The 23,873-nt window shown below is 40.5% G+C and overlaps 1 protein-coding gene across 1 annotated transcript in view; it reads left to right on the plus strand.

Annotated features, from left to right (window-relative positions):
* The window catches only part of DOCK2 (dedicator of cytokinesis 2), a 383,680-nt gene that overhangs the window by 27,191 nt on the left and 332,616 nt on the right, over positions 1-23,873 (plus strand). Inside the window, exons 3-8 of the mRNA XM_036995173.2 lie at positions 9,494-9,534; positions 10,728-10,783; positions 11,269-11,365; positions 13,957-14,105; positions 19,058-19,193; positions 21,157-21,311. Of these exons, the coding sequence (XP_036851068.1) occupies positions 9,494-9,534; positions 10,728-10,783; positions 11,269-11,365; positions 13,957-14,105; positions 19,058-19,193; positions 21,157-21,311 (634 nt within the window). The remainder of the gene's footprint in view (positions 1-9,493; positions 9,535-10,727; positions 10,784-11,268; positions 11,366-13,956; positions 14,106-19,057; positions 19,194-21,156; positions 21,312-23,873) is intronic.

A 23,873-nucleotide genomic window follows, 5' to 3' on the forward strand; every position in this document is an offset into this window, starting at 1 on the left:
TTCATGTATGGAGTTAGACAATAATACAGTTTCATTCTCTTGCATGTAGCTGTTCAGTTTTGCCAACACCAGCTGTTGAAGAGGCTGTCATTTCCCCACTGTATATCCATGACTTCTTTATCATATATTAATTGACCACATATGTTTGTGTTAATATCTGGCCTCTCTATTCAGTTCCACTGGTCTGTGGGTCTGTTCTTGTGCCAGTACCAAGTTGTCTTGATTACTGTGGCTTTGTAGTAGAGCTTGAAGTTGGGGAGTGTAATTCTCTCAGCTTTATTCTTTCTCAGGATCTTTGGCTACTCAGAATCTTTTGTGGTTCCATATGAATTTTAGAACGATTCTATTTTATTGAACAATGCTGTTGGCATTTTGATAGGTTTTGCATTGAATATATACATTGCTTTGGGCAGGATGGCCATTTGGCAACATTAATTCTTCCTATCCATTAGCATGGGATAGATTTCCATTTATTAATGTCTTCTTTAATTTCTCTAATGAGTGTCTTGTAGTTTTCAGAGTACAGATCTTTCACCTCTTTGGTTAGGTTTATTCCTAGGTATTTTATTCTTTTTGATGAAATTGTAAATAGAGTTGTTTTCCTGATTTCTCTTTCTGCTAGTTCATTGTTACTGTATAGGAATGGAACAGATTTCTGTATATTAATTTTGTATCCTGCAACTTTGCTGAATTCAGTTATTCTGGTAGTTTTTTGGTGGATTCTCTAGGGTTTTCTATGTGCAATATCATGTTATCTGCAAGTAAGAGTTTAACTTCTTTCTTACCAATTTGGATGCCTTTTACCACTTTACATTGTCTGATTGCTGTGACTAGTACCTCCAGTACTTATGTTGAATAAAAGTGGGGAGAGTGGGCATCCTTGTCTTATTCCTGATCTTACAGGAAAAGCTTTTAGCTTTTCACCATTAAATATGATGTTGGCTATGGGTTTGCGATATATGGCCCTTATCAGGTTGAGGTACATACCCTCTATACCCATTTTATTGAGAGTATTTATCATGAATGGTTGTTGAATTTTGTCAAATGCTTTTTCAACATCTGTTGAGATAATCATATGGTTTTTATCCTTCTTTTTGTTAATGTGGTGTGTAATACTGATTTACAGATATTGTATCATCCTTACATCCTTGGGATAAATCCCACTTCATCATAATAGATGATCTTTTTGATGTGTTTTTGAATTTGATTTGCCAATATTTGTTGAAAATTTTTGCAACTATGTTCATCAGAGATATTGGTCTGTAATTTTCTTTTTTTGTAGTGTCTTTGTCTGGTTTTGATATTAGAGTGATGCTGCCTCATAGAATGAATTTGAAAGTATTCCCTCCTCTTCTACTTTTCTGGAATTCCTTAAGAAGAATGGGTATTAACTCTTCTTTAAATGTTTGGTAGAATTCAGCTGTGAAGCCATCTGTACATGGTGTTTTGTTTTTTGGGGAGTTTTATTACCAGTTTCATTTCATTGCTGGTAATTGGTCTGTTCAGATTTTCTGTTCCTTCCTAGATCAATCTTGGAAGGCTGTATTTTTCTAGGAAGTTGTCCATTTCTTCCAGGTTTTCCAATTTATTGGCATATAATTTTTCACAGTATTCTCTAATAATTCTTTGTATTTATGTGATATCCATTGTGATTATTCCCCCTTTGTTTCTGATTCTGTTCATGTTTGTACATTCTTTTTTTTTGTTGATAAGTCTGGCTAGGGGCTTATCTATTTTGTTTATTTTCTCAAAGAACCAGCTCCTGGTTTCATTGATTTTTTTCTATTGTTTTATTCTTCTCTATTTTACTTATTTCTTCTCTGATCTTTATTATGTCCCTCCTTCCACTTACTTTGGGCTTCATCTGTTTTTCCTTTTCTAGTTTCTTTAATTGTGATTTTAGACTGATTCTTTGGGATTGTTCTTGTTTCTTGGGGTAAACATGTATTGTTATGTGCTTTCTTCTTAGAACTGCCTTTGCCACACCCCAGAGATTTTGGGCTGTTGTGTTTTTTATTTCATTTGTCTCCATGTATTGCTTGATTTCTATTTTATTTTGTTCACTGATCCATTGATTATTTAGAAGCATGTTGTTTAGCATCCATGCATTTGTAGGTCTTTTTGTTTTCTTTGTGTAATTTATTTCTGGTTTCATACCTTTGTAGTCTGAGAAACTGCTTGATACAATTTCTATGTTTTTTAATTCATTGAGGCTCTTCTAGTGGCCTAGTTTGTAATCTATTCTAGGGAACGTTCCATATACACTTGAGAAAACCATGTATTCTGCTGCTTTTGGGTGGAGTGCTCTACAGATATCTGTTAAGTCCACCTGATCTAATATATTGTTCAGTGCCTCTGTTTCCTTATTGATTTTCTGTCTCGTTGATCTGTCTATTGATATGAGTGTTGTGTTAAAATCTCCTAAAATGAATGCATTGCAATCTATTTCTCCCTTTAATTCTGTTAATATTTCTTCTACATATTTAGGTTCTTCTATGTTGGATACATATATAGTGGTTATATCCTCCTGTTGGACTGGTCCCTTTATCATTATGTAATGTCCTTCTTTGTGTCTTGTTACTTTCTTTGTTTTGAAGTCTATTTTGTCTGATATAAGTACTGCTAATCCTGGTAATCCTAAATCCTTGCTAATCCCCTATGTTTGCATGAAATATCTTTTCCTTCCCTTCTCTTTTAGAAGTGTATGTCTTTGGGTCTGAAATGAGTCTCTTATAAGCAGCATATGGATGGGGCTTGTTTCCTTATCCATTTTGCCACTCTGTCTTTTGATTGGTGCATTCAGTCCATTTACATTTAAGGTGATTATTGATAGATATGTAGTTATTGACATTTTATTAATTGTTTTTTGGCTGTTTTTTTATAGCTCCTCTCTTTACCTTTCTTCACCTTTTATACTCATCTCTTGTTATTGATGGTTTTCTTTAGTGTTGTAATTGGTTTCTCTCTTTTTTTAAATTAATTTATTTTTGTGTGTGTGTATTTATTTGGTTTTGTGGTTACCAAAGGTTCAAGGATAGCTTCCTTACTATGTAATAGTCTATTTTAAATTGCTGATTACTGTAGTTGAAACACAATCTGAAGTTACTTCTTTTTCTTTTCCTTCATCCTCCTCCACATTTTTCATATTAGGTGTCATAACCTGTACTTTTTGTGTATCCCTTGAATGATTTCGTGTATAGTTGATTTTGCTTCTTTGGTTTTGTTTTAATTTTGTACTTGCTAAAGGTCTACTGCCTTTACTGTGGGTTTCTTTTCACTGGTGAAAGCTATTTAGCCTAAGGGTCATTTCCATCTACAATAGTTCATTTAACATATCCTGTAAGGCTCACTTAATGGTGGTGAATTCTTTCAACTTTGTTTATCTGGAAATTGTTTAATACTTGCTTCAAATTTAAATGATAATCTTGCCAGGTAGAGGATTCTTGTTTGGAGGTCCTTCTGTTTCAGTACATTAAATATATCATGTCACTCCTTTCTGGCCTGTAGCATTCCTGTTGAGAAGTTGGCTGATGGCCTGATGGGATTTCCTTTAGAAGTAATTTTTTTTCTCTCTCTGGCTGCTTTCAACACTCTCCCCTACTCTTTGATGTTTGCCATTTTAATTATTATATGTCTTGGTATTGTCTTCCTGGGTTTACTTTTATTAGGGGATCTCTGCACTTCCATGACCTGAGTGTCTATTTCCCTCCCCAGATAGGGAAAGTTTTCAATAATTATTTCCTTAAAGAGACCTATATCCCTTTGTCTTTCTCTTCTTCTGATAAGCTCTCTTATCATTCTTTTATTCCTAGAGATCCTTTTTTTCTCTCTGTTCCCCAGCTTCTTTGTTTTCCTGTTCTCTAATTTCTATTCCATTTACAGTCTCCTCTACATGTTCTAATCTGCTTTTAAATCCCTCCATCATATGTTTCATTTCAGACTGTATTCTTCAGCTCTGAGTGGCTCTTTTTCAGATTTTCTATCTCTTTGTTGAAGTCCTCCCCTGAGGTCTTGAAAACTTTTCTGTAAATCCATGAGCATATTTATGATTTTTATTTTGAAATCTTTATCAAGAATATTGGTGATCTCTCATTTAGCCCTCTTTCTGAGGTTGTGTCCTGTAGTTTTGTTTAGATCATATTCCTCTGCCTCATCATATTGTCAGGATTTCTGTGTTTCTTTCTTTGTATTAGATGTCTGCTATGCTTCCTGGCCTGTAGAATAATAGCTTTATGAAGAAGGTGTGCTGTGGTGCCCAGAAGCTCAAGATTCTTTACTCTCTCTTTCCTGGTTCTATTTTGTGGAGGGGTCCAGCTGTAGGTATGCTGTGTGCTGGGTGTCTCTGTCTGTCTGGCATCTGTAGTGGTCTCGGTCTGAGCAGGCAGTTTGCTTTGGCTGCTGCCTCCATGCAGGAATCTCTGCTGAGCTCGCTGTGGGCAGGGCTGCCCTCTGCCTGGCCTGCTGGAATGGCAGGGCTGCAGAGTTAATGGGGTGGGCAGACCGATGTGCCCTAGATGGACCCATAGTACCAGGTTTGGACAGCCGCAGGGAGGAAGGTGCTCTGGTGCTGGCTCCTCCAGGCACCTCCCCAGTTGGGCTGAAATGGAGCCCAGCAAGCTGGGAGAGTCTCTCACTGCCTGCCAGGCAGCAAAGTCTGATGCTGCCACTGAGCCCAGTGGGTTGGCTCCCAGCAGCACATGCAGAGAGGAGCCTCAGGGCTACATTGCCAGAAAGGGGGATGGAGCATCTGGGGCTCCCAGAAGTTCCTGATCTGTTGGGTGAGGAAGAGCCTGTGGGGTATCCTCCACCTGCCCTTTCTCCTCAGGAGAGAGTTCTGTCCAACCCTCACCTCTCTGGTGCCCCTCCTAGTACTGGACAGTCTTTCAAACTACCGCCTCTGCTTTGAGTCTCAGGACTGGTAGAGCACACCTGTTCTCCACACTGGCTGGAATCTCAGCCTCCCAGAGTGTCCTGTCTGTCCCTGGTGTCCAGCCCTGCTAAGCACTGAAACCCAGTTTGATGTGGGCTCATGCTCCCAGAGCAGATCTCCAGGGCCCGGTGTGCAGTGCTCCTGGGCTTCTACCTCCTCCCCACTCCATTCCTCTTTCTCCTGCCTGTAGTCTGGGGTGGGAGGAAGGCCTGGGTCACGCTCTATCTCGACTTCATCACCTCACCCTTTTCTCTGTGGTCTTCTCCTCTTCCTCAGGTGCAGGGGGTCTGTTCTGCAGTCTTCAGGTCATTTTCAGGTCATTTTCCTCTTTTATGTGTTTTTAGGATGAGGTTTCTGTCTTTCCTTCCTATTCCATCATCTTAAATCCATCACTGATCAACAGGGTATCTTTTTAAAGCATTACTTTGCAGGAGATGGTCCTTTGTTCAGGTCTGCTCTAGAGACAGATTTGTTGCTACATTTTCTTAAGTAAAGCTGTTCTATTATGGACAATTTAAAAGTCAAGTTTTTTTCCCTTCTAAATGAGGGTGAGTCTTAAACTTCCATTATGCTGACTTTGAAACATATGCCATTTACTTTGGTATGTTGAAATGACTTCACTGAAATAAAATGATAATATTCAAAATCTGTAGGTTCTGGAAATAAAATAGAAAACATGCCTAACTTTCTCTGGTTGATAATGATGATGATAATGATGATTGATTTTTAAAAGAGAGGATGGTGTTTACTAATTTTTGAACACTTATCATATGTGAGGCACTGAGCAAGTTCTGAATTCCTTATCTAATTTAAGCTTCCTGAGACAGATACTATTATTATGCCTATTTTACAGATAAGGAAACTGAGGCTCATAGAAATCCAGTAACTTGTCTAAGATCACATGGAGAGTAAGTTGTAAATCTATATTCAAACCCAGGCTTTGACTCCAGAGCTCACACTCATAACCACTGACAGGTACTACTTCTGTTTGATCTTAATATTAGCTATTTCAATTATACAGGAAAGTAAAATACATCCACACATGCACCATTCAGATAAAGAAATATTAATATTTTTTTTCCATTTACTTCAGATTACTTTTAAGAAATAATATTTTAATTGTAGTTGAAACCCCCTGTTCACTCATCCTCTATTCCATTCTTTTTTTTTTCTAATTTTTTTATTAAGGTATTATTGATATACACTCTTATGAAGGTTTCACATGAAAAAACAATGTGGTTACTCTATTCCATTCTTTTCTGTTTGTCCACACTACAGGTAACACTTACCCTGAAATTGGTATGTTTTCTTCCCACCTAAGGTTTGTGCCTTTACCAGATGTGTTTACCTTCATAATCCTGTTTAAAAAATAGTTTTTGCAACAACTGTATGGATTAGGTATTATTTCCCCCATTTGACAGGTGAAAACACTGAGGGTTAAGTGACATGACCAAAGATCATGCTACTCAAAGATGGCAGAGAGAGGACTGGATCTCTAGGCTGTAGATTCTTTTTGGATAATCTGGGCTATTTTTAATCTCTCCTCTTCCCTTCTGATACTGCCACTCCTAGGTGATAAGAGAATTTAGGTACATTTCATTTTGGTATGTGAGATGTGGGAAGGGAGGACAATTTGAGTAGTTGGCACTTCATATTTGTCCAGAAGAATGGTAAAAAATTTCCTGTTTCTCATCATCTCCCAGGATACACTTTGTGAGTTTTCTAGATATAAAAAGAAGTGCTTCTCTCATGGATCGAGTTAGCAAAGAAGACCTTGCTTTTATTTAACTCAAAAGAGTTTTGAGCCTGGGGATAAGTTCTGGTATTTGGTTAAGTACTGTATTACACTGAGCTTGCTTATCATCATGGAGTTCATTGTCATGGATTTTGTTATGTGTGCCAAGTATTGCTATCTGCCATGTCAGGTCTTCAGGTGCAGTTGGATATAGCTAACAGGTGACCAGATTAGGGAGCTGACATCAAGGATCACAGAGGTCAGTGACCCAGCAGGGATGGGGCTGTCAGAACAAATCCTAAGGACAGTTTGATGCAGTTGATGTATTATCATTATCTAGCAAGTGGAGAGGGTAATAATCCCTTCTTCTCAAGGGTCACTGGAGATGTATTTCTGAAAGCACCTAGCTCAGTATCATGTACATAGTAGGTTCACAATCAGTGTTGGTTGAACTGGGAGTCAGAATATGCTGTATGTGCTGGTGCCAAAAGTCAATAGATTCCTTGCTTAGAAGTAAGCCGAAGTTCTGAGAACCAGGAAACATACAATATATGCACAAGTAACTGAGTCTCAAGGGTCAGAGTAGGCAAAATCCCTGGACTAGGAAATCAGGGAACCCTAATGGACCCCCCATCACAGGGATGCAGAGGTGGATGTGAGCTTTGGGTAAGGAAGGACTATTGGTCCCTTGATTGTTTTCCTACTTTCTGGCTGATCTAGTGGCCTTGGCCATCAAGTAAATTCAAGTCATGCAACCAAGAGACCTCTATCTGTATTTCTGTTCATTGAATGGTGGAAAATGTGGCGGAACAGCTTTGAGGGCCGGCTGTGAAGCCACACATACTTGCCCTTGAACCCTGGCTGTGTGATTTACCCCAGTACATAAACTGACTTCAATCTCAATTTTTTTCATCAATTTTAGCTCACAGTATTAATATGAGAACTAAATGAAAGAATGCATGTATAACAGCATGCAGCTTTGCATGCATTAGGCAATCAATAAATGTCAGCTAGTAGCATTACAGAGATGCTCTTATATCTAGTGTGTGGAATGGGGAAGAGCTACAAATCAAGGAGGTTGTTACAATGCAGTGCTGTAGAGTGTCATCTCTGGAGTCAGTTGCCTGGGTTCAAATTTTAATTGCATCATCCACTAGCTGTGTGACCATGAGCAAGTTGCTTAATGTCTCTGTGCCTCTTTATTTTCACTTGCAGAATTAAGGCAGTAATAGTACCTACTTTATAAGATTGTTGGGAAGATTAATTTATAATTTGAAACAAAAACTTTACCAGAGTTCTGGCACACAACAAGTACTCAAAAGGATTAGCACTGTATTAATGGTTAATGATTACCAGTAGTTATGGATAATTTATAAAAGGAATGTGAAAATAAAATGTGATGCTTCATGAAGGAATAAGTTTTCCACTACTGGAAATACTCAGCTGGAATGTAGCTTAGTGAGGATCTAGTTTGGGAGACTAAGATGTTGGGAGGATGGAAATATTAGGCAGCCACCATGATCCTTCCACCATTAGACAGGGAGCACAGTGTGATGGCTGCTTCTGTTGAAATCCTAACACTGTCACTTAGTAGCTGTGTGACCTGGGCAAGTTATTTAACTTACCAGTGTCTCAAGGCAGGCCATTCTTTTGTACAATGGGATAAATTTAGTTCCTATCTTACATCATTCTTATGAAGATTAAAAGATTTCACTTACAAAGAGTATTTAGAATGGTACTTCATTCCAAATTTGAGGTTCTTTCTCTCCAACCTTCATTCCTTTCCTTTTGTTTTCCTTCTCTACTTTATTTTCACCTTCTCTCATTCCTTTCTTTTTCTGTCTCTCAAAATAGGAGCCATTGTGGGCCCCTGTTGCTTTAGAACTTTCTTTAGACACTTACCCTCAAGCTGTCTCATGACTGTGAGGGGTGACTTTGCATTTTAAGTTGTTTGTTTGGGGGCTGTATGTATGTCTGTTGAGAACATATTTCAGCAACAACCTGTCAGCCCAGAAATGAGGGTTTGCTAATGAGGCTCCCCACAGACACCTTTTATTTACAAAGATGACAAATGCCACTACTTGGCTGTGCTTGAATCATTTCAAAGGCCAGTGGACTCATTATAGTCATCAATACTTGCTACACTGAGGCTCATTTTGTCCAAGGACTGTGTATAGTTTGGATTTGTGTTAATTGAACCATTTTTGATATTCCTGCAAAGGAAAGAATCTTTTAAAATTCCTATCCTTTTACCTATCCCTGAATTTGTCTGTTTTGTAATGACTAACTTTTGCAAATCACATTTTAGACACCATTTGCTGCTGTTAGAACTGTGGATATTATTTTAGGAAGTTTGCCAAATTCCCTCAGCCTTTCTATGTCCCTAAGGCAAAGATGAAAACATGTATATGAGCACCGGACCCAGGTAGGTAATGGAAATAAGTGAGGGACTAGGTAGAGGCTCCTGAGTTGGAGGTACCTGCTCTGTCTGATGGGACCAGTTGTGCCTTACTGCCAGCCAACCATGGCTGTGGGGGAGCCACTAGCCACCAATTCTGGGCCCCCTGATTTTTCAAAAGAAGGAGGAAATTTGCATTTTTCTGTGAAATCCCTGTATTTTTAGATGCTCTTTGGAGATGTTGGCAACTAACTCAACAGATTGTTGAAGCCCACGGGCTCCCAGGCTTTGATCTGTACCTAAAGTCAGAGGCACTTTGCAGTAGTTTCTTTGCTAGTTAAAAACAAATAATCAGACACAACAGCAACAAAAATAGCAATGAACTTGTAAGAATAGATGAGAAACCTATTTCCTTGTTTTCTCTTTGCAGACTGGTTTAAGGGATACCTCCTAAAGCATAAAACGTTACAGGTAAGGTAGATTGGGTTTTTTTTTTGTTTTTTTTTTTTTAGGAGAGCAAGGTACAGGCTTTTATTTAGAGATAAAGTGAAAGGACAGAGCTCCTGGCTCATGCCAGGAGGGGACAAGAGAGTCCCAGATTTGTTTTTTATGTAGGACAATATTGGATGTCTTTACATGGCCCTGCCACCAATCTGGGCAGTTACTGCCCCCTGCTGCTCCTCAGAAAATTGATCCTATTCCTCCCTGTTTGTGTTGTATGCTTTTCTAGCACTACACCTTGGTACTTGCTGTGCCTCAATTCCCTTCCCCTTTAAGGCCAACCCTCAGTGCTATCTTCTCCCTGAAACTTTTCCTGATGTGCCAATCACATTTGATTGCATCATACCTCAGGTCCCCATGGAATTGTGCATTAATTCGAAATTTATCTCCTATTACCTTTCTTTAAAGCTGTTTGGGGCATTCATCATTTCCTTAACTATATATCAAACCTGACATAGAAAGGACAGGTCTAGTCTCTGCCCTAGGGGCGTTAACTTGTTCCAATCCCACATTACATTATCACCTGCTATGCTTGTCTCTTTGTCACTCATAGTGTCTAGTGCAACAACCAAGTGTTCCCACTATGCACGCTGGTTGAATTTATGAAGGAATTTCCAAGTAACTGGCAAGCTTGTCTTATTAACTGAGCCAAGCTTATGGAACAAGGAATAATAGAGGCTTCTTTCTTCCTCCTGACATGCTGTGTTAGGAGGCATAATCCTACTCTGCTCTCTAAAGAACAATAAAATAAATCCAGGGAGAAACGGCTCTCAAATCAAAGTAGGCCACATGCAGCCAAGGACACTGTTGCTTCAGGACCTGATTTTGCAGCTTTTTATTACTGTCAGGGTGACTGTTTTCCTGGAATTGGGCAAGAGAGGGAGAGGCAAAGAGTGAATCTGATAAGATGTGCACCCACAATGGGGTTTGAGCAACCTTTCCAATCTAGAGCTATTGTGGGATCTAGAACTGATGGACAGCTGGAGGGGAATTAGATCTCAAAGAATGGATTTAGAATCCACCCCATCCTCGGTCAGACTCTGGGATTAATCCTTTAAAGTTTGAGGTTTTTGCCAGTCAGTGGCCTTTAGAAAAATCATGAACATCTAGGGTCAGTTATTTCTGCAGGGATATGTCATTTTATCTTATCTTATCTCCAACAGGGCATTTTTCCTAAATCCTTTATCCACATCAAGGAAGTGACAATTGAGAAAAGAAGGTATTTGCCATTCTTTGCCAGCTTTGACCTTCCAGTGTGGCTCATGAATGTCTTTGTCCTGTCAACTTTGACAACCTGACTTGGCAGATGTGAAGATGCTCAGCTGATCCATCTTCTTCATGCCTGTGTTTATTTGTGTGTCTCCTTTGTCCCATGCAATGGGAGATCTAATCCAAATTTATTTGTGTTCATATCTTATTCTGAGGGGTTATTAAGAAGTTTGGAGAACCACACTTTTCACTGGCAGCTGCCTTTAAACTGTATTAAACTATATCCATCCTGAATAATGAGCTTGAAGGGCCCACCCTGGTGGAGGAGGACATTAAAAAGGAAGTCCCTTGCATTTGCATGTTGTAATTGGTGTGGCTCTGGGAGGCAGTTTAGCCTCCTCTCAGCAGCTGCAGCTTAATGCAAATTGGCCAGCATTTTATCTCATTAACACCTGGGTCTCAATTTCACACCATCTTCTCTCACACCTTAAATAGAAATATTGAAAACATCATTCCTGCAGAAATTCCTCTGGCACAAGAAGTGACAACAACACTTTGGGAATGGGGGAGCATCTGGAAACAACTCTACGTGGTAAGACTCAAAACGTCCTCCATGAAACAGAAGCTTTTTGCATGTTTTGGTTTGATTCAGATTTGGAAGTTAGCTTTGAACAGGGCAGGCCAAAGTGGCTTCACTGATTCAGTAGAACAAACAGAAAGAGGACATCATGGTCCATAGAGGTTAGGTGACTTTCTCAAAGTCACACAGCAATGTAGTGAGAGACCTATAAGTGGGGATCTGATGTGATCCTTCTGTCTTTAAACGAGGGCACAAATTGCCAAAATTGAGTGTGCTTACAAATTACCTTGGGAGCTGTTAAAAAATAAAGCTTTCTATAATGGAGCTCTGCATTTTAATAAACTCATGGGATTTTGATTTGGTGGTCTACTGATAACACCTTGAGAAATACTGTTCTCATATATTAATTAACTAATGGTTATTGTCCTCAGATCTCTGAGGAAGCTTTAACCCTGGAAAAACAGCACATTTTGCATATGTTTTCCCTGTACTGAAGCAGATCTAGTTTTAAGTCCCCCTTTGATGCTTCTGAAAGTTCCTAATGAAAGCAACTAGCTACGAAAACCATTAAGCCAAGAGTAAAAATGCCAACTGTGGCTTTTGGCATGTTTGTTACAGCACCATGTACACATGCTACTTGTAGACTTACCTTTAATAGTTATAAATGTTGACTCTGATGTGGATATTTTATAATATATGGCAATTGACACATCCAATTCTATACCTTTCCCAAACTTTTAGGAAATTTTAGGGAGCAAAAAGTAGGCTTGAGTTTAAATTGGTTAATTATTCATCCCCAGTACCCCTTTAACACATCACATACACATGCACTATGAACCTTAGCATTTTCCCTTGAGAAATCTTTGACTAGCAAGTCTACTATGCCCTTTACTCTAGTATAAAGTTCCTGTATTCCTGAATCACCTTCATGAATCTTGCCGTATCTGTGTATCACCTGTGTAATGTTTACTTGATACTTAAATTGGCTCCCTTTTTAGTAAACTTAACTGATTTGCATGAGGAACTTCATTGCATGCTGCATCATTCCAGCAATGATCCTCTGGTTCTCCACCACCACTGGGATACCCTATAATCCCATTCCAGTCTAACACTGACTACCCAGAGTTAGTGTCAGACTCTATAGGTTTAAGGGCTCAGTCCTACAAGACTGCCCTAACTTCATATGCCAGTCCCAATTTCTGGGGTCTCCAGGCTACCCACAACTTTTGTCCAAACTTGGTACAAATTCAGGCATTCTCACAATTCCTTCCTGTCCCCATGTCAGGTCCCATGATTCTCTAGAACAACTTAAAGAGCTCTGGAAAGAGCTGTACTTATGATTACTGTTTTATTATAAAGGATGCAATGCATGACTAGCCAAATGGAAGACATATACAGGGCAAGGTACTGGGGTAAAAGTGGGTACAGATCTTCCGTGCCTTTTCTTTGCCTGCCACCCTCCCAGCACATAGATATGTTAACTATCTGGGAAGCTCCTTGAAACTTATTTGCGAGTTTTAATCAGAGTTTCATTACATAGGCATAATTGATTAAATCATTGGCTGCTGGTGATTGAGCTTAATCTCCAGTCCCTGTCCCATTCCTGGAGGTTGGGGATGGGGAGGTGAGAAGAATAGGGCTGAAAATTCCAGCTCTAATCACATGGTGGACTCCTCTAGGACATCTAGCCCCCATTCTGAAGCTATCTAGGGACCCACCAAAGGCAGTGTCATTAGCATAGACTCAGGTGTGGTTGGAAGGGGTGCATGATGAATAAGAAAAGACATTTCTATCACTCAGGAAATTCTAGGAGCAGGGACAATGAACAAGTAGATATATTTTTTATTATACTGCACATACTTTCCCAAATGGAAAGTCTAAAGTACTTGGCGCAATTAGAAGAACATTATTCAAAAAAATACAACAAAAACAAGACAATGTTATTATATACTTGCTCTAATACCTGTCAAAAGTTCTGAGCCCAAGACCTTCTCTCTCTCTTTGTTAAAAAAAGAAATCAATAGATGTGAGAGAGGGGATAAAGATATTACCATGAAAATGCAACTTTCTCTTCCCCTTAAACAGAAGGATGGGCAGAAAATGGAAAAGAATAACCATATGGGTCCATGTTACTTGATGTTGTGTCTTTGTACAAACAAAAGCCATCTTGTGACCCACAGGTTGCACACATGCCACACTTGGGGGAACACTGCCCTAGAAACGGGCCTTTGTCACCAGAGAAATGGCCATGGTTCCTAACCTTGAAGGGTGTTTGTTAGATCTGGGACCTGCATCATAGAGGATGCTCATGGCATTCCTGTTTAACAAATATTTTTTTTAGATAAGAGTCAGAAATCACCCTTTCTTTAACCAAGAAGTGATTGGGATTATCACTTCTATTTTTGGAAACGCCTGTGGCCCAGGGGGAGGAAATACATTGCTGACTGAGACCACCACCCACCCCCTTTGTGGCAGGATAGGGGCTGGAAGAGATATGCAAGCTGTGGCCCCCAAACATGCTTGCCGGACTTTGGCACATTTTGGCAGGTAGATGTCCCAGCACCTTTGGCGCAGGTGATTGTGGATTGTTTCCTGTCTTCTAGGCCAGCAAAAAGGAGCGGTTCTTAGAGGTGCAGGCCATGATGTACGACCTGATGGAGTGGCGGTCCCAGCTCCTCTCAGGAACTCTGCCCAAGGACGAACTGAAAGAACTGAAGCAGAAAGTCACATCCAAAATTGACTATGGCAACAAGTAACCACTCTTTTCTCTGAAAAGATACTTTCTTCCACCACCCAACCTGCTTCTTCCCTTTCTCCTTCCCAAGAAGACTGGTTTCATTTCTGGATGTGTTTGCCACTTTTTATTTGGGAGGAAGCTGTTACCAATGGCCATGCTTTGTGTCTTTGCTGTCACCCACGTGGGACCCAGGGACATGCAAGTGGAGAGAGGGCTTGCTTGCACTGTGCTTATGGCTGGACGGAGAGATTTAGGACACTCATTTAACCTGCTTCCGAGGGGCTGGGGAGCACGGTTACACGGGGGCACTTTTGGCTTGGTTGTCATTTTAGTCCGCCATTTACAAAACTCTCCCTTGAATCCCAGCGTGAGACTTAATGTCCCTTCCCCCATCCTAAATTATCCAAGCTTCATGCTATGAGCTAACTCATACACAGTTGCAAAAGTGTTTCTTCAGAAAGGGAGAAGCAGAAACTGTTTTGAATTTGAATGCTGTGGAACAATTTTTTGAAGCAGGACAACCCACTGATAACAATAGTAGTAATAATAATATTATAACTAAAACTTAATGTCCACTTATTATGCACCAGGCTTGATGCTAAGTGTTTTACATCCATTGTCTCTTATTTAAATCTTTTAATAACTCTATGGGGCATGCAGTTTTATTGTCCTCATTTTTTTCAGGTGAAGAAAATGAGGCTTTTTAAGAGGTTAAGTCACTTGCCCAGAATCATACAGCTAGTAAATGGCAGAATCAGAATCTGACCCAGGAAGTCTGGCTCCTGAGTCCATGGGCCGTGCCACTGTGCTGCTCAGATAGCATTTGAAAACTATAAAGGCGTCTCCTCCCTCCTGGTTATTTGAACGCTCTACAGACATCCTACTCGTGTGCTTATTTATCCCAATAACAGACATGTACTGAGCTTTTATGATTGGACTGACTTCCTGCTGGTGCCAAGGCTATAGAAATAAATGGCCCTGTCTGCTATGGGATCACAGTCAAGTTAGGAGTAAGCTGCAAGGAAACTATTCATATGTACTGTGGTATGTCTGATGGCTTAGGAAGCAAGAGTACTCTTAATTTAACTTGGAGAAAGAATTCAAGGAAGGCTTCCTGGAGGAGGTATCCCCAAGCTGAAATGTGAATGGTGAAGAAGTGTTAAATAGGCTTAAAAAAAAGGAGGGGAAAGGGTAGGAGTATGTGAGAGAACATGGCATGTTCAGAAGACTGCAAAGTGGGTCCGAAGGCTAAAACATAGGGCCTGAGGGGGAAGTAGAAAGAAGTCATTCAATAGGAGTTGAGAAACTTTCTCAGCAACCAGGGTTTCTTGCCTTAGTCATATACCCTAGGAAGATGATCCAAAGAGGAAAGTCAGTGGGTCCAACTTACAGCTGTGTTTCATTCCCAGGAGCACCGTCCCTCTGCTGGTTCCCCTGCTGGCAGCTAACAAGCATGTCCAAATTTGCTTATAACGCACATCATCCCAAAGTGACAGGAAAGGTTTGCTATGCAGCTGCTGCCACCATTGGTGCCGTGGCATATTTAGCTGAATATAGTCATAGCTGGGAATGTGGGAATTGAGTTTTCTGCTCTCCAATAATGGCATCTGAGCCCTTCAAATGTTTCCTCACAGGGGCTCCTGAGAAAAAGGAGCAAGGATTAGGAAATGGTCACCATTCACAGGAAGCTTTCCCTGATTTTCCTCCTACTTAGCTCTACTGGGTTAGGTGCTCTTGCAGCCCCTCAGCACCCTGAACAGTAATTGCTTCGTTACCAGCCTGTCTTCCCTGCTGTGTTGAGAGCTCCTAAGACAGAGACTGTCTAGTTCATCTCTATGTGCAGACACTGGCTCTGTACACGTTAGGTGCTCAGTGAAAGATAACTGAATGAGTGCATGAAGGGTGGTGATGGGAAAAAGAGAAGAAAGAGGGTCCTTCCTAAATCAGCCTTACCTGCACAGCATTGCTGCCACCAGCCCTGTGCTTTCAGATTCTGTCTGTTCTCTTTGGGGAAATATTCATCCTTGGAGATGGAGGCTTAAGCCCTGAGCTCAGGGGCCCCTTGTTTCTTCCATCCCTTCCTTGATGACTTCAGCTGGAAGTGAGAGACTTTTGGACACCTTAAATTAACATTGGCCTTGTATCTTGGAGCTCAGAGCTCTGCTGTGGGTGGGTGGCTTCCTGAGAGCCAGAAGGTCCGACCTCTGGGCAGAGTGTTAGAAGCAGTTTGAGGATCATGGTGCTGCCATGCTGCAGCACTGTGGCAACTGAGTGCTGGAGAATTGATCAGAATCAGCCTAGTTCTTCTCTCATTCACTCTGGGACTTAAAGGAAGTAGTGAGAGCTGATAATAGCCTTCTGAGTGCTTGCTATCTGCCTGGTACTGTTTTAAGCACTTCCCATGTGTTAGCCCAGTTAAGTCTCATGACTACTCTATAGGCAGGTACTGTTGTCATTCCTGTTTCTTAGATGGGGGTACTGGAAGGCTCACAGAGTGATTAGGTCTCACCCAAGATACACTGGAACTGGAACCGAGTAGTGTGGCTCCAGAGTTCAAGTGCTAGCCACTGCATTCTATTGCCTCCCAGGACTTACGTGCATTATTAAGGGAGAGAAAAATAAACAGACATTTGAATAGGAAGTCAAGCATTTCATGACAGGAGAAAGCATGGATGAGAGGGTGGGAGGCTGGGTTGGGAGGTACGACATGGGGGTGGGGAGGTGACATCTGCCCTGAATATAACAAAACTAGCAGGAATTATTAGGTGATGAAATTAAGAGAAAGAGAGAGAATATGGGAGAAGCTGACAGATGAACGTAAACATGGAGAGGATGGCAGACAGGGGCTGGAACCTTGAGGGTCTGGGTGCCAAGCGAAGAATTTTGGATTTGTCTAGAGGGTGATAGGGAGCCATAGAAGGAGCTGTTTCTGTTTTCTTTACCATTAAAATTTTTTTTAAATGCATACATTTAGGGATTTGTCTCCTTCCCTTGTCTTGCTTCATTTTATCACTTTCTTGAACAGAAGAGAGCACTGGGGCTACCACCTGAGGATGAAATGTAATACTCCCTCCTCCAGCATGAATGGTCTGCTGTCCTATTGGGAGCCGCCTCTCCTGACCCTGGGTAGTGGGAATCCTAGCAATCCTTCCCTGTGACTTCTAAAGCTTCCAAAGTTCCTAGTGAGACTGGTAATGGACAACTCTTTGCTATCCAAGGAGTAAGGAATCCTCATATGACTTCTCCAGATCCCAAGATAACTGAACCTGGGAGAATGTTTTATTCGTATGCTTAGAACTGAATCCACTTTGATAAATTTTGAAGAGAAAAAGCTAGAGAGATCTTGGCATTAAAGTATGTATCAACTATGCTCCATCTTTTCCAGCGTCACTTGAGCCTCTGCTCAGCATTAGCTGGATGCATTTATTCCCCCTTAGCATTGTCATTTGGCAGCATGGCTGTATGATATTATGAGTCACATCTAGTTGGAAGTTAATTTCCTAATGAATGTGGACAAATGGGTGAAACTTGGCTCCCTTCTGTTTGCATTTGAATGAGATGAGAGATGTGCCTCTCAGTCAGATTCTCAAATAAGAGATGATAACAGTCTCCTTCATCTGTCCTTGCTGTTGTTCCAGAGTCTGGTACTTAGTAGTGCTGCCTAAGCAGGACCACTGTTAACCCTCTTGGAGTCTCCATCAGCCTACTCCCCCTACCTTCTTTGTATGCATGGACAACTGAGGTCCTCCATCTAAACATCAAGTGCAAAAGCAGCTTCAAATTAAGGACTCTGCAACCCTACTTCTTGTCCTCCAACCCAGTACTGCTCCTAAGTGCCTCCTATGTAGAAAGTATACCATAGAGGTTATGAGTGCAGACTAAGACACCATATTACTTTTTGCTAGCTATGTGACCTTACTAGCTAGGTGATGGTCTTTTTTCATCCGTATAATGGGGGTATTAATAGTACCTGTCTCATAGGGTTGTTAACAAGGGTTAAATACATTTCATTAACATATGTAAAATATTTAACACATGTGAGCTTACTGCAAGTGCTCTGTGAGTACTTGCTGTTATTAGTATCCTCAGTGCCAATCAGAATGGCAGATGCAGTTGAAACAACTCAATGCCAAACGGGAAAGCTTGTGGCCTGGAAGTCAGAGTTAAAGAGCAAGCTGTAGATAACAATTAATATATCTGAGATTTTTTTCCCCAGCAAGTATGTTCAAACTGTTATTGAATAAATAACTCATGGATAGCTTCTCTCTATTGTAATATGTAATATTAATGTTAAACACATTAAGATAAGGCACATGTGTCATTTTACCCTTCTAGCCCTCATAGGCCCAAGGACCCTACCTCTCCTCACAGGTGCCCTTGTTGGTCAGATATGCAGTTTGGTGCATTTTGTCCAGACCTTTCTCTCTGTTCATTGTCACTTATGTGCATGCACTCAGGTAATATAGCTAACTTCATTGGCTTATTTGTTTGTTTTGACATAAAAAACACTATATGTATATTTCTGTACTTGATTTTTTTCACTGAGATATATCATTAAGCGTATCAAAAACCTATCATGTTTTTTGAACCCTGTTACATAGAATTCCATTATATATCACTGTTTCTGTAGCCATCCTCTTCTGACAGACCTTTTAGGTCTTTTTCAACACTTTGCTGATGCAAGCAATGCTGCAACACACATCCTTGTTCAAGAGCAGATGTTTCTCTAGGTTTAATATCTCAGGATATACACATTTAAAAAAAGTTTATTGTGCACTTCTGCAGTACCTCCTGAGGAGGCTGAACTATACCAGTGTGATTGCCAGTTGTGAGAGCTATTCTGTTTGTGCAGTGTGAGAGTCTAGATCCTCAGAAATCAGGTAGACTTTCTGGTAGAAACTTTTCACCAGTGTCCTAAAGGCTTCACTCTCCCCTGTTTTATCCTGACCTCCATTTTCGCTTTTCAGAGTACTTGAGCTTGATCTGATTGTCAGAGATGAAGATGGAAATATTTTAGACCCTGATAATACCAGTGTCATCAGCTTGTTCCATGCACACGAGGAAGCAACTAATAAAATCACAGAACGTATCAAGGAAGAAATGGTGAGCTATGTAAAATAGGCTTTGACCAAGCAAGACAGGCATTTAGTGCATCGTAAACTTAAAATAATAAGCTAATTAACTAGACTGTATATTATTTAAGAGGACATCTGTCCTATGATCTGAGATGATCAATAACCACATGCATTTTATTGTGTCTCTGTCCTCGGATATGTATGTAAACATGCCTCACAGGTAATTTAATGTCAGGCAAGTTTCCTCCTCTTACAGAGCTTTTATATCCCAGAGAGTCGAAAAGAAAAAAGGTGGCAAAAAAGTAAATAAATAAATGGCCAAATTAATTCCAGATGATGATAAGTTTCTAAAAGGCAGTAAACTAAAGTTGTATGAAACAGTGAAATAGGAGCTATTTTAAAATATATCATCAGGAAAGGCTTCACTTGAGAGTAACATCTGAGATGGCACTTAAATAATGTGAAGGTACCAGGACTGGGAAGATCGAGGGACAAGGTGGCAGAAGGAACAACAAGTGCAAAGGTCCTGAGGTAGGACTGTGTTCTTAATGTTTGAGAAGTAGAAAAGCCAGTGTGGACAGCACACAATGAACAATGGGAGAGTGTAGGCAATGATTTGGAAAGGTAGGTTGTAGGAGCCAGCTCTCATGGGACCTGAATGGTCATACAAAAGAGTTAAGATGTTATTCCAAGTATGGTGTGAAGGCAACAAAAGATTTTAAGGCAACATAATCTTTCAAGGTTAGCAATCTGATTTATATTTAAGAGAATTATTTTAGCCACTATTTATTACTTGAAAGCAGCTTTATTGAGATAAAATTTTCATATAATAAAATTAATTCATTTTAAATTATGGTTAATTAATGTTATTCATATATAGTATTGGGTAAATACCACCAGGATAAGACATAAAATGGATCCATCACCCTAAAAGTTTCTTTGAGTTCCTTTACAATCCCTTTCCCCAACCTTAAACCCTGGGCAACCCCTTATTTGCTTTCCATGACTATACTTTGCCTTTTCCAGAGTTTCATACAAGTAGAATGATATGCTTTTTGTGTTTGACCTCTTCTACTCAACATGTTTTTGATATTCATGTTGTGCATATTAAAATAAAGCCTTTACTTTTTCATTGCTGAATTGGTATACCATTGACCAGTTGTTGGACAGTTGGGTTGTTTCCAGTTTGGGGTTATTATAACTAATAATGCAATGAGCATTTACATATAAACCTTTGTGTGGACATGTTTTCATTCTTTATATATTCATAATACCTTGTCCTATATGTTTTTATAATACGTAAAATGGTATTGCTGGATCATATAATAAGTATATGTTCAACTTTTTAAGGTTTCCCAGAAGGGCTGTACAAATTTCAATTCTCGTTAACACTTGGTATTGCCAGTCTTTTAATTTTAGTCATTTTAGCGATTGTGTAGTGGTACCTCATTATAGTGGTGATGTTAAGCATCTCTTTATTTGCTTACCGGCCATCACCATGTGATGTGTCTATTTAAATATTTTGCCCATTTTTATTGGATCGGTTTTCTTATCATTGAGTTGTAAGAATTATTTATACATTCTTGAAACAAATTCTTTGTCAGATGTTATGTTTTGCAAATGTATTTTCTCCCAGTCTGTGCCTGGCGTTTTAATTTTCTTAAATGTGTCTTTCAAAAAGAAAAAGTTTTTAGGTTTGCTGATGTCCATTTAAGCAATTTTTTCTTCTTATAGTTTATGCTTTTTATGATACTGCCTTTATGAGGAAGGATGGATCAGTGGTGGTATTTCCCAAGATGAGAAAATCAAGGCCAAGGGAGTCAAGTGACTTGGCTCAGATTGTGGAAACTTCGGTGGTAGACCTGCACATAATGCTGAAATCTTTAGGCTTGATCTACTAGATTATCAATATCCCAGGCCATCTTTCTGTTTTCCTAGTGGTGCTAGGCTAATTTTCTCCACCTTACTCCCTTTTTCCTTCTACCTCTTAGTCAAAAGACCAGCCAGATTATGGAATGTATTCTCGGATCTCCTCATCCCCCACCCACAGCCTCTATGTTTTCCTAAGAAACTTTGTGTGCAGAATCGGGGAAGATTCCGAACTCTTCATGTCTCTCTATGACCCCAACAAGCAAATGGTCATCAGGTAGGTGCGTTCAGAATTGCCTGACTTCTCCATATGTGGGAGGGAGGAGTTGGCAAAGCAGGGGCATCTTTTCTTTCCATCATCACTTATGGAGAAATTCCCACCTAGACGAGAAACTGAGCCTGAGAATGTGGAAATAATTTCTTTTATGGTATGGAAGTCAGGTGGAGATATTACTTACCACAGAATTTTTCCCACAGTGGAGTTATGGTTACACACTAGAGTTTTTTACTGCTGTGAAAGCCAGAAATAACAAAGTAGCATAGCATAGAATAAAAATGCCTGCTTTTAAAATGGGAATGAAGAAATGAATGGTAAAACATCATATCCTCCATGGAAGAGGCTAAGACTGTGGGCTCTGAAAAATGTCTGCGTTCATGTTCTGGTCTTACCATGTCCCCTTTCTTAACTTGGACATGCTTTCTTAAGCCTGTTTTCCATTTGTAAAATTTGAGTGCCAACCCCATGGGGTCATTTCTTTCAGGTGTTCCAATGACAGTGGTTATTATTATTACTACTTCAAATGCTCTTGAAAATAGAGAGAGTAAGGGAAATTTTGGGTGCCTCAGCTTGAGAAAGGGAAAGCACTTTTGGGAATCTCCAGGAAAAAGACTTTAGAACACTTCCAGCCCCCACTGCTGGCCCCCTAGCTTCTGCTTGTGGCTCAGACTATCTTTCCTCCCAGGTGGCCCCCCATCTGTGCTCTCCTGTGAGTTTTTGGGACAACACATGGCCCCATATTTGAGGTCCCAGTTGACATATTAGGATGGAGCTGACACATAATTTCTCTGCCTTTATGGAGAAAGTGATGTCTTCCTAGTTTGGTTGTTACGATGGTTAAATGAAATAATGCATAGTACCCAGTGAATAGTGGTGCTTTAGAAAATAGTATCTCTCCTGGAGACATTTATGAAAAATGGAGGGGGTTGTCCATCTAAGAAGACTGAACTGATGTCTGCACGTGATCGCATTCAATCCTCCTTACTCCACAGGGTGAGCAAATGAGGCTCAGGGAGGTCAGATGATTTGCCCAAAGTCACTCATGTTTTTAAGTGGTACAGCTGATATTTCTATCCAGGTCCATCTGATGCCAACGACAAGCTAATTCCCACTAGTCTGTCACCAAGGAAATAGTTGTATCAAATATCCTGAGTGGTTCTCACCAGGGTCTCAAACAGCAGTTCTTTCCCTAGGAACCGAGCTCAGTCAGGGTTTCAGGTAGAAAGCTACTCTTTATGGCAAAACTAAGTCCCTAATATTGAAGAGTTAGCCCAGTCCACCTGGTTAAGCTTCACTGGACACTGAGAGTGAGTGAGTGTTCCTGCTCCCAGGGAACCAACCTTGAAATGGCCTGCGTGTCACAGGCCCCTTGCTGTTCCCTGTCAGCTGCTCCCAAGGCACCCGTGACAAAGATTCTAAAAGCACTCACAGGACCTTCCCTGCTTCTCAGAAAATGTTGGGGTCCTCGTGGCTGAAGTGATAGGTGTGCTGGCCTCCTGGCCCTTCTAAGTGATGGACGGCCTGAACCAGCTCTGTGGAGGCAGGCGATGGGTCGGTGAGATGGCGGCTCTGCTCCCTGGTGTGCCACACCAGTGAGTGCTTGACAGGGCGTGCTGGAGCGATGCCTCCGAGAACGCCAGAGACACAAGAAGCCCTGGGGAGTGTGAGAGATGAAGAGGAGGGGGACAAAAAGGGTGGAAACCACAAGAAGAAGAAAAAAGAGTAGAAAACAAAGAAGAGAAGAGGCATGATATAGGAAAGGGGAGGTGAACTGGGATGCATTCCCCACGTCAGCCTGGCTCTGTTTCACGGTTCTTTCCCTAAGAAAGCAGTCTTCTCCACCCCAACCCACCTTGGGCACAAGTCGATAGACAGTGAACCACAGGGAAGTTAGGGCATCCTCCCTCTGTGTGGCCCAGAAGTGGACTGGGGAGAATTTCAATGCTGGGATGAATCATGGCTGATGCTAGTGATTGGCTGAAGAGATCTGGTTTGGGAAATTTAAGGTAAATTTTTGTAGGACAAAAGAAGAAGCAGTTTAGGCATCAGGCCAGCAGCAAGGCTAATTGTCACAAAGAGCTGGAGGAAGAATTGGAGTGGTCCTCCCCTTTCCCCTGAGGAAGATGGCATGTGGAGGAAGGGAGATCTCTGTGTTGGTGCCAGGTGGGCCTTTGCATATACCACTCAGATCTTCCTAGGCAAGGACAGATGGAACCATATCAGCCTTCTACATTCCTTTTCTTATTTATGATTGTATTCCCCTAGAATAAAATGGCTTGTGCCTGCTGGTTAGACCTACCAGGTTGGTTCTTTATCTGGCAAGCTATATGTGATGAAAGATCCTGGGAAATTCCCAAGTAGTTCACTGTAACAGTCCAGAAATAACAATGGGAAAAAATTAGAAAAAAAATTTTGGATGGAGACTGGCGGTCATTTCATTAGTTTGCTGAAAATTCCTCTACAAATTTTAGATCTTACTAAAAAATAAAATGAGAAAAATGGTATATTTAACTTAACTGAATTTTAATTACTGGTTAATCTGAGGCTGTGTTCATTTTGTTA

The sequence above is a fragment of the Manis javanica genome, chromosome 1 (genome assembly GCF_040802235.1).
Source record: "Manis javanica isolate MJ-LG chromosome 1, MJ_LKY, whole genome shotgun sequence".
Lineage (NCBI taxonomy): Eukaryota > Metazoa > Chordata > Mammalia > Pholidota > Manidae > Manis > Manis javanica.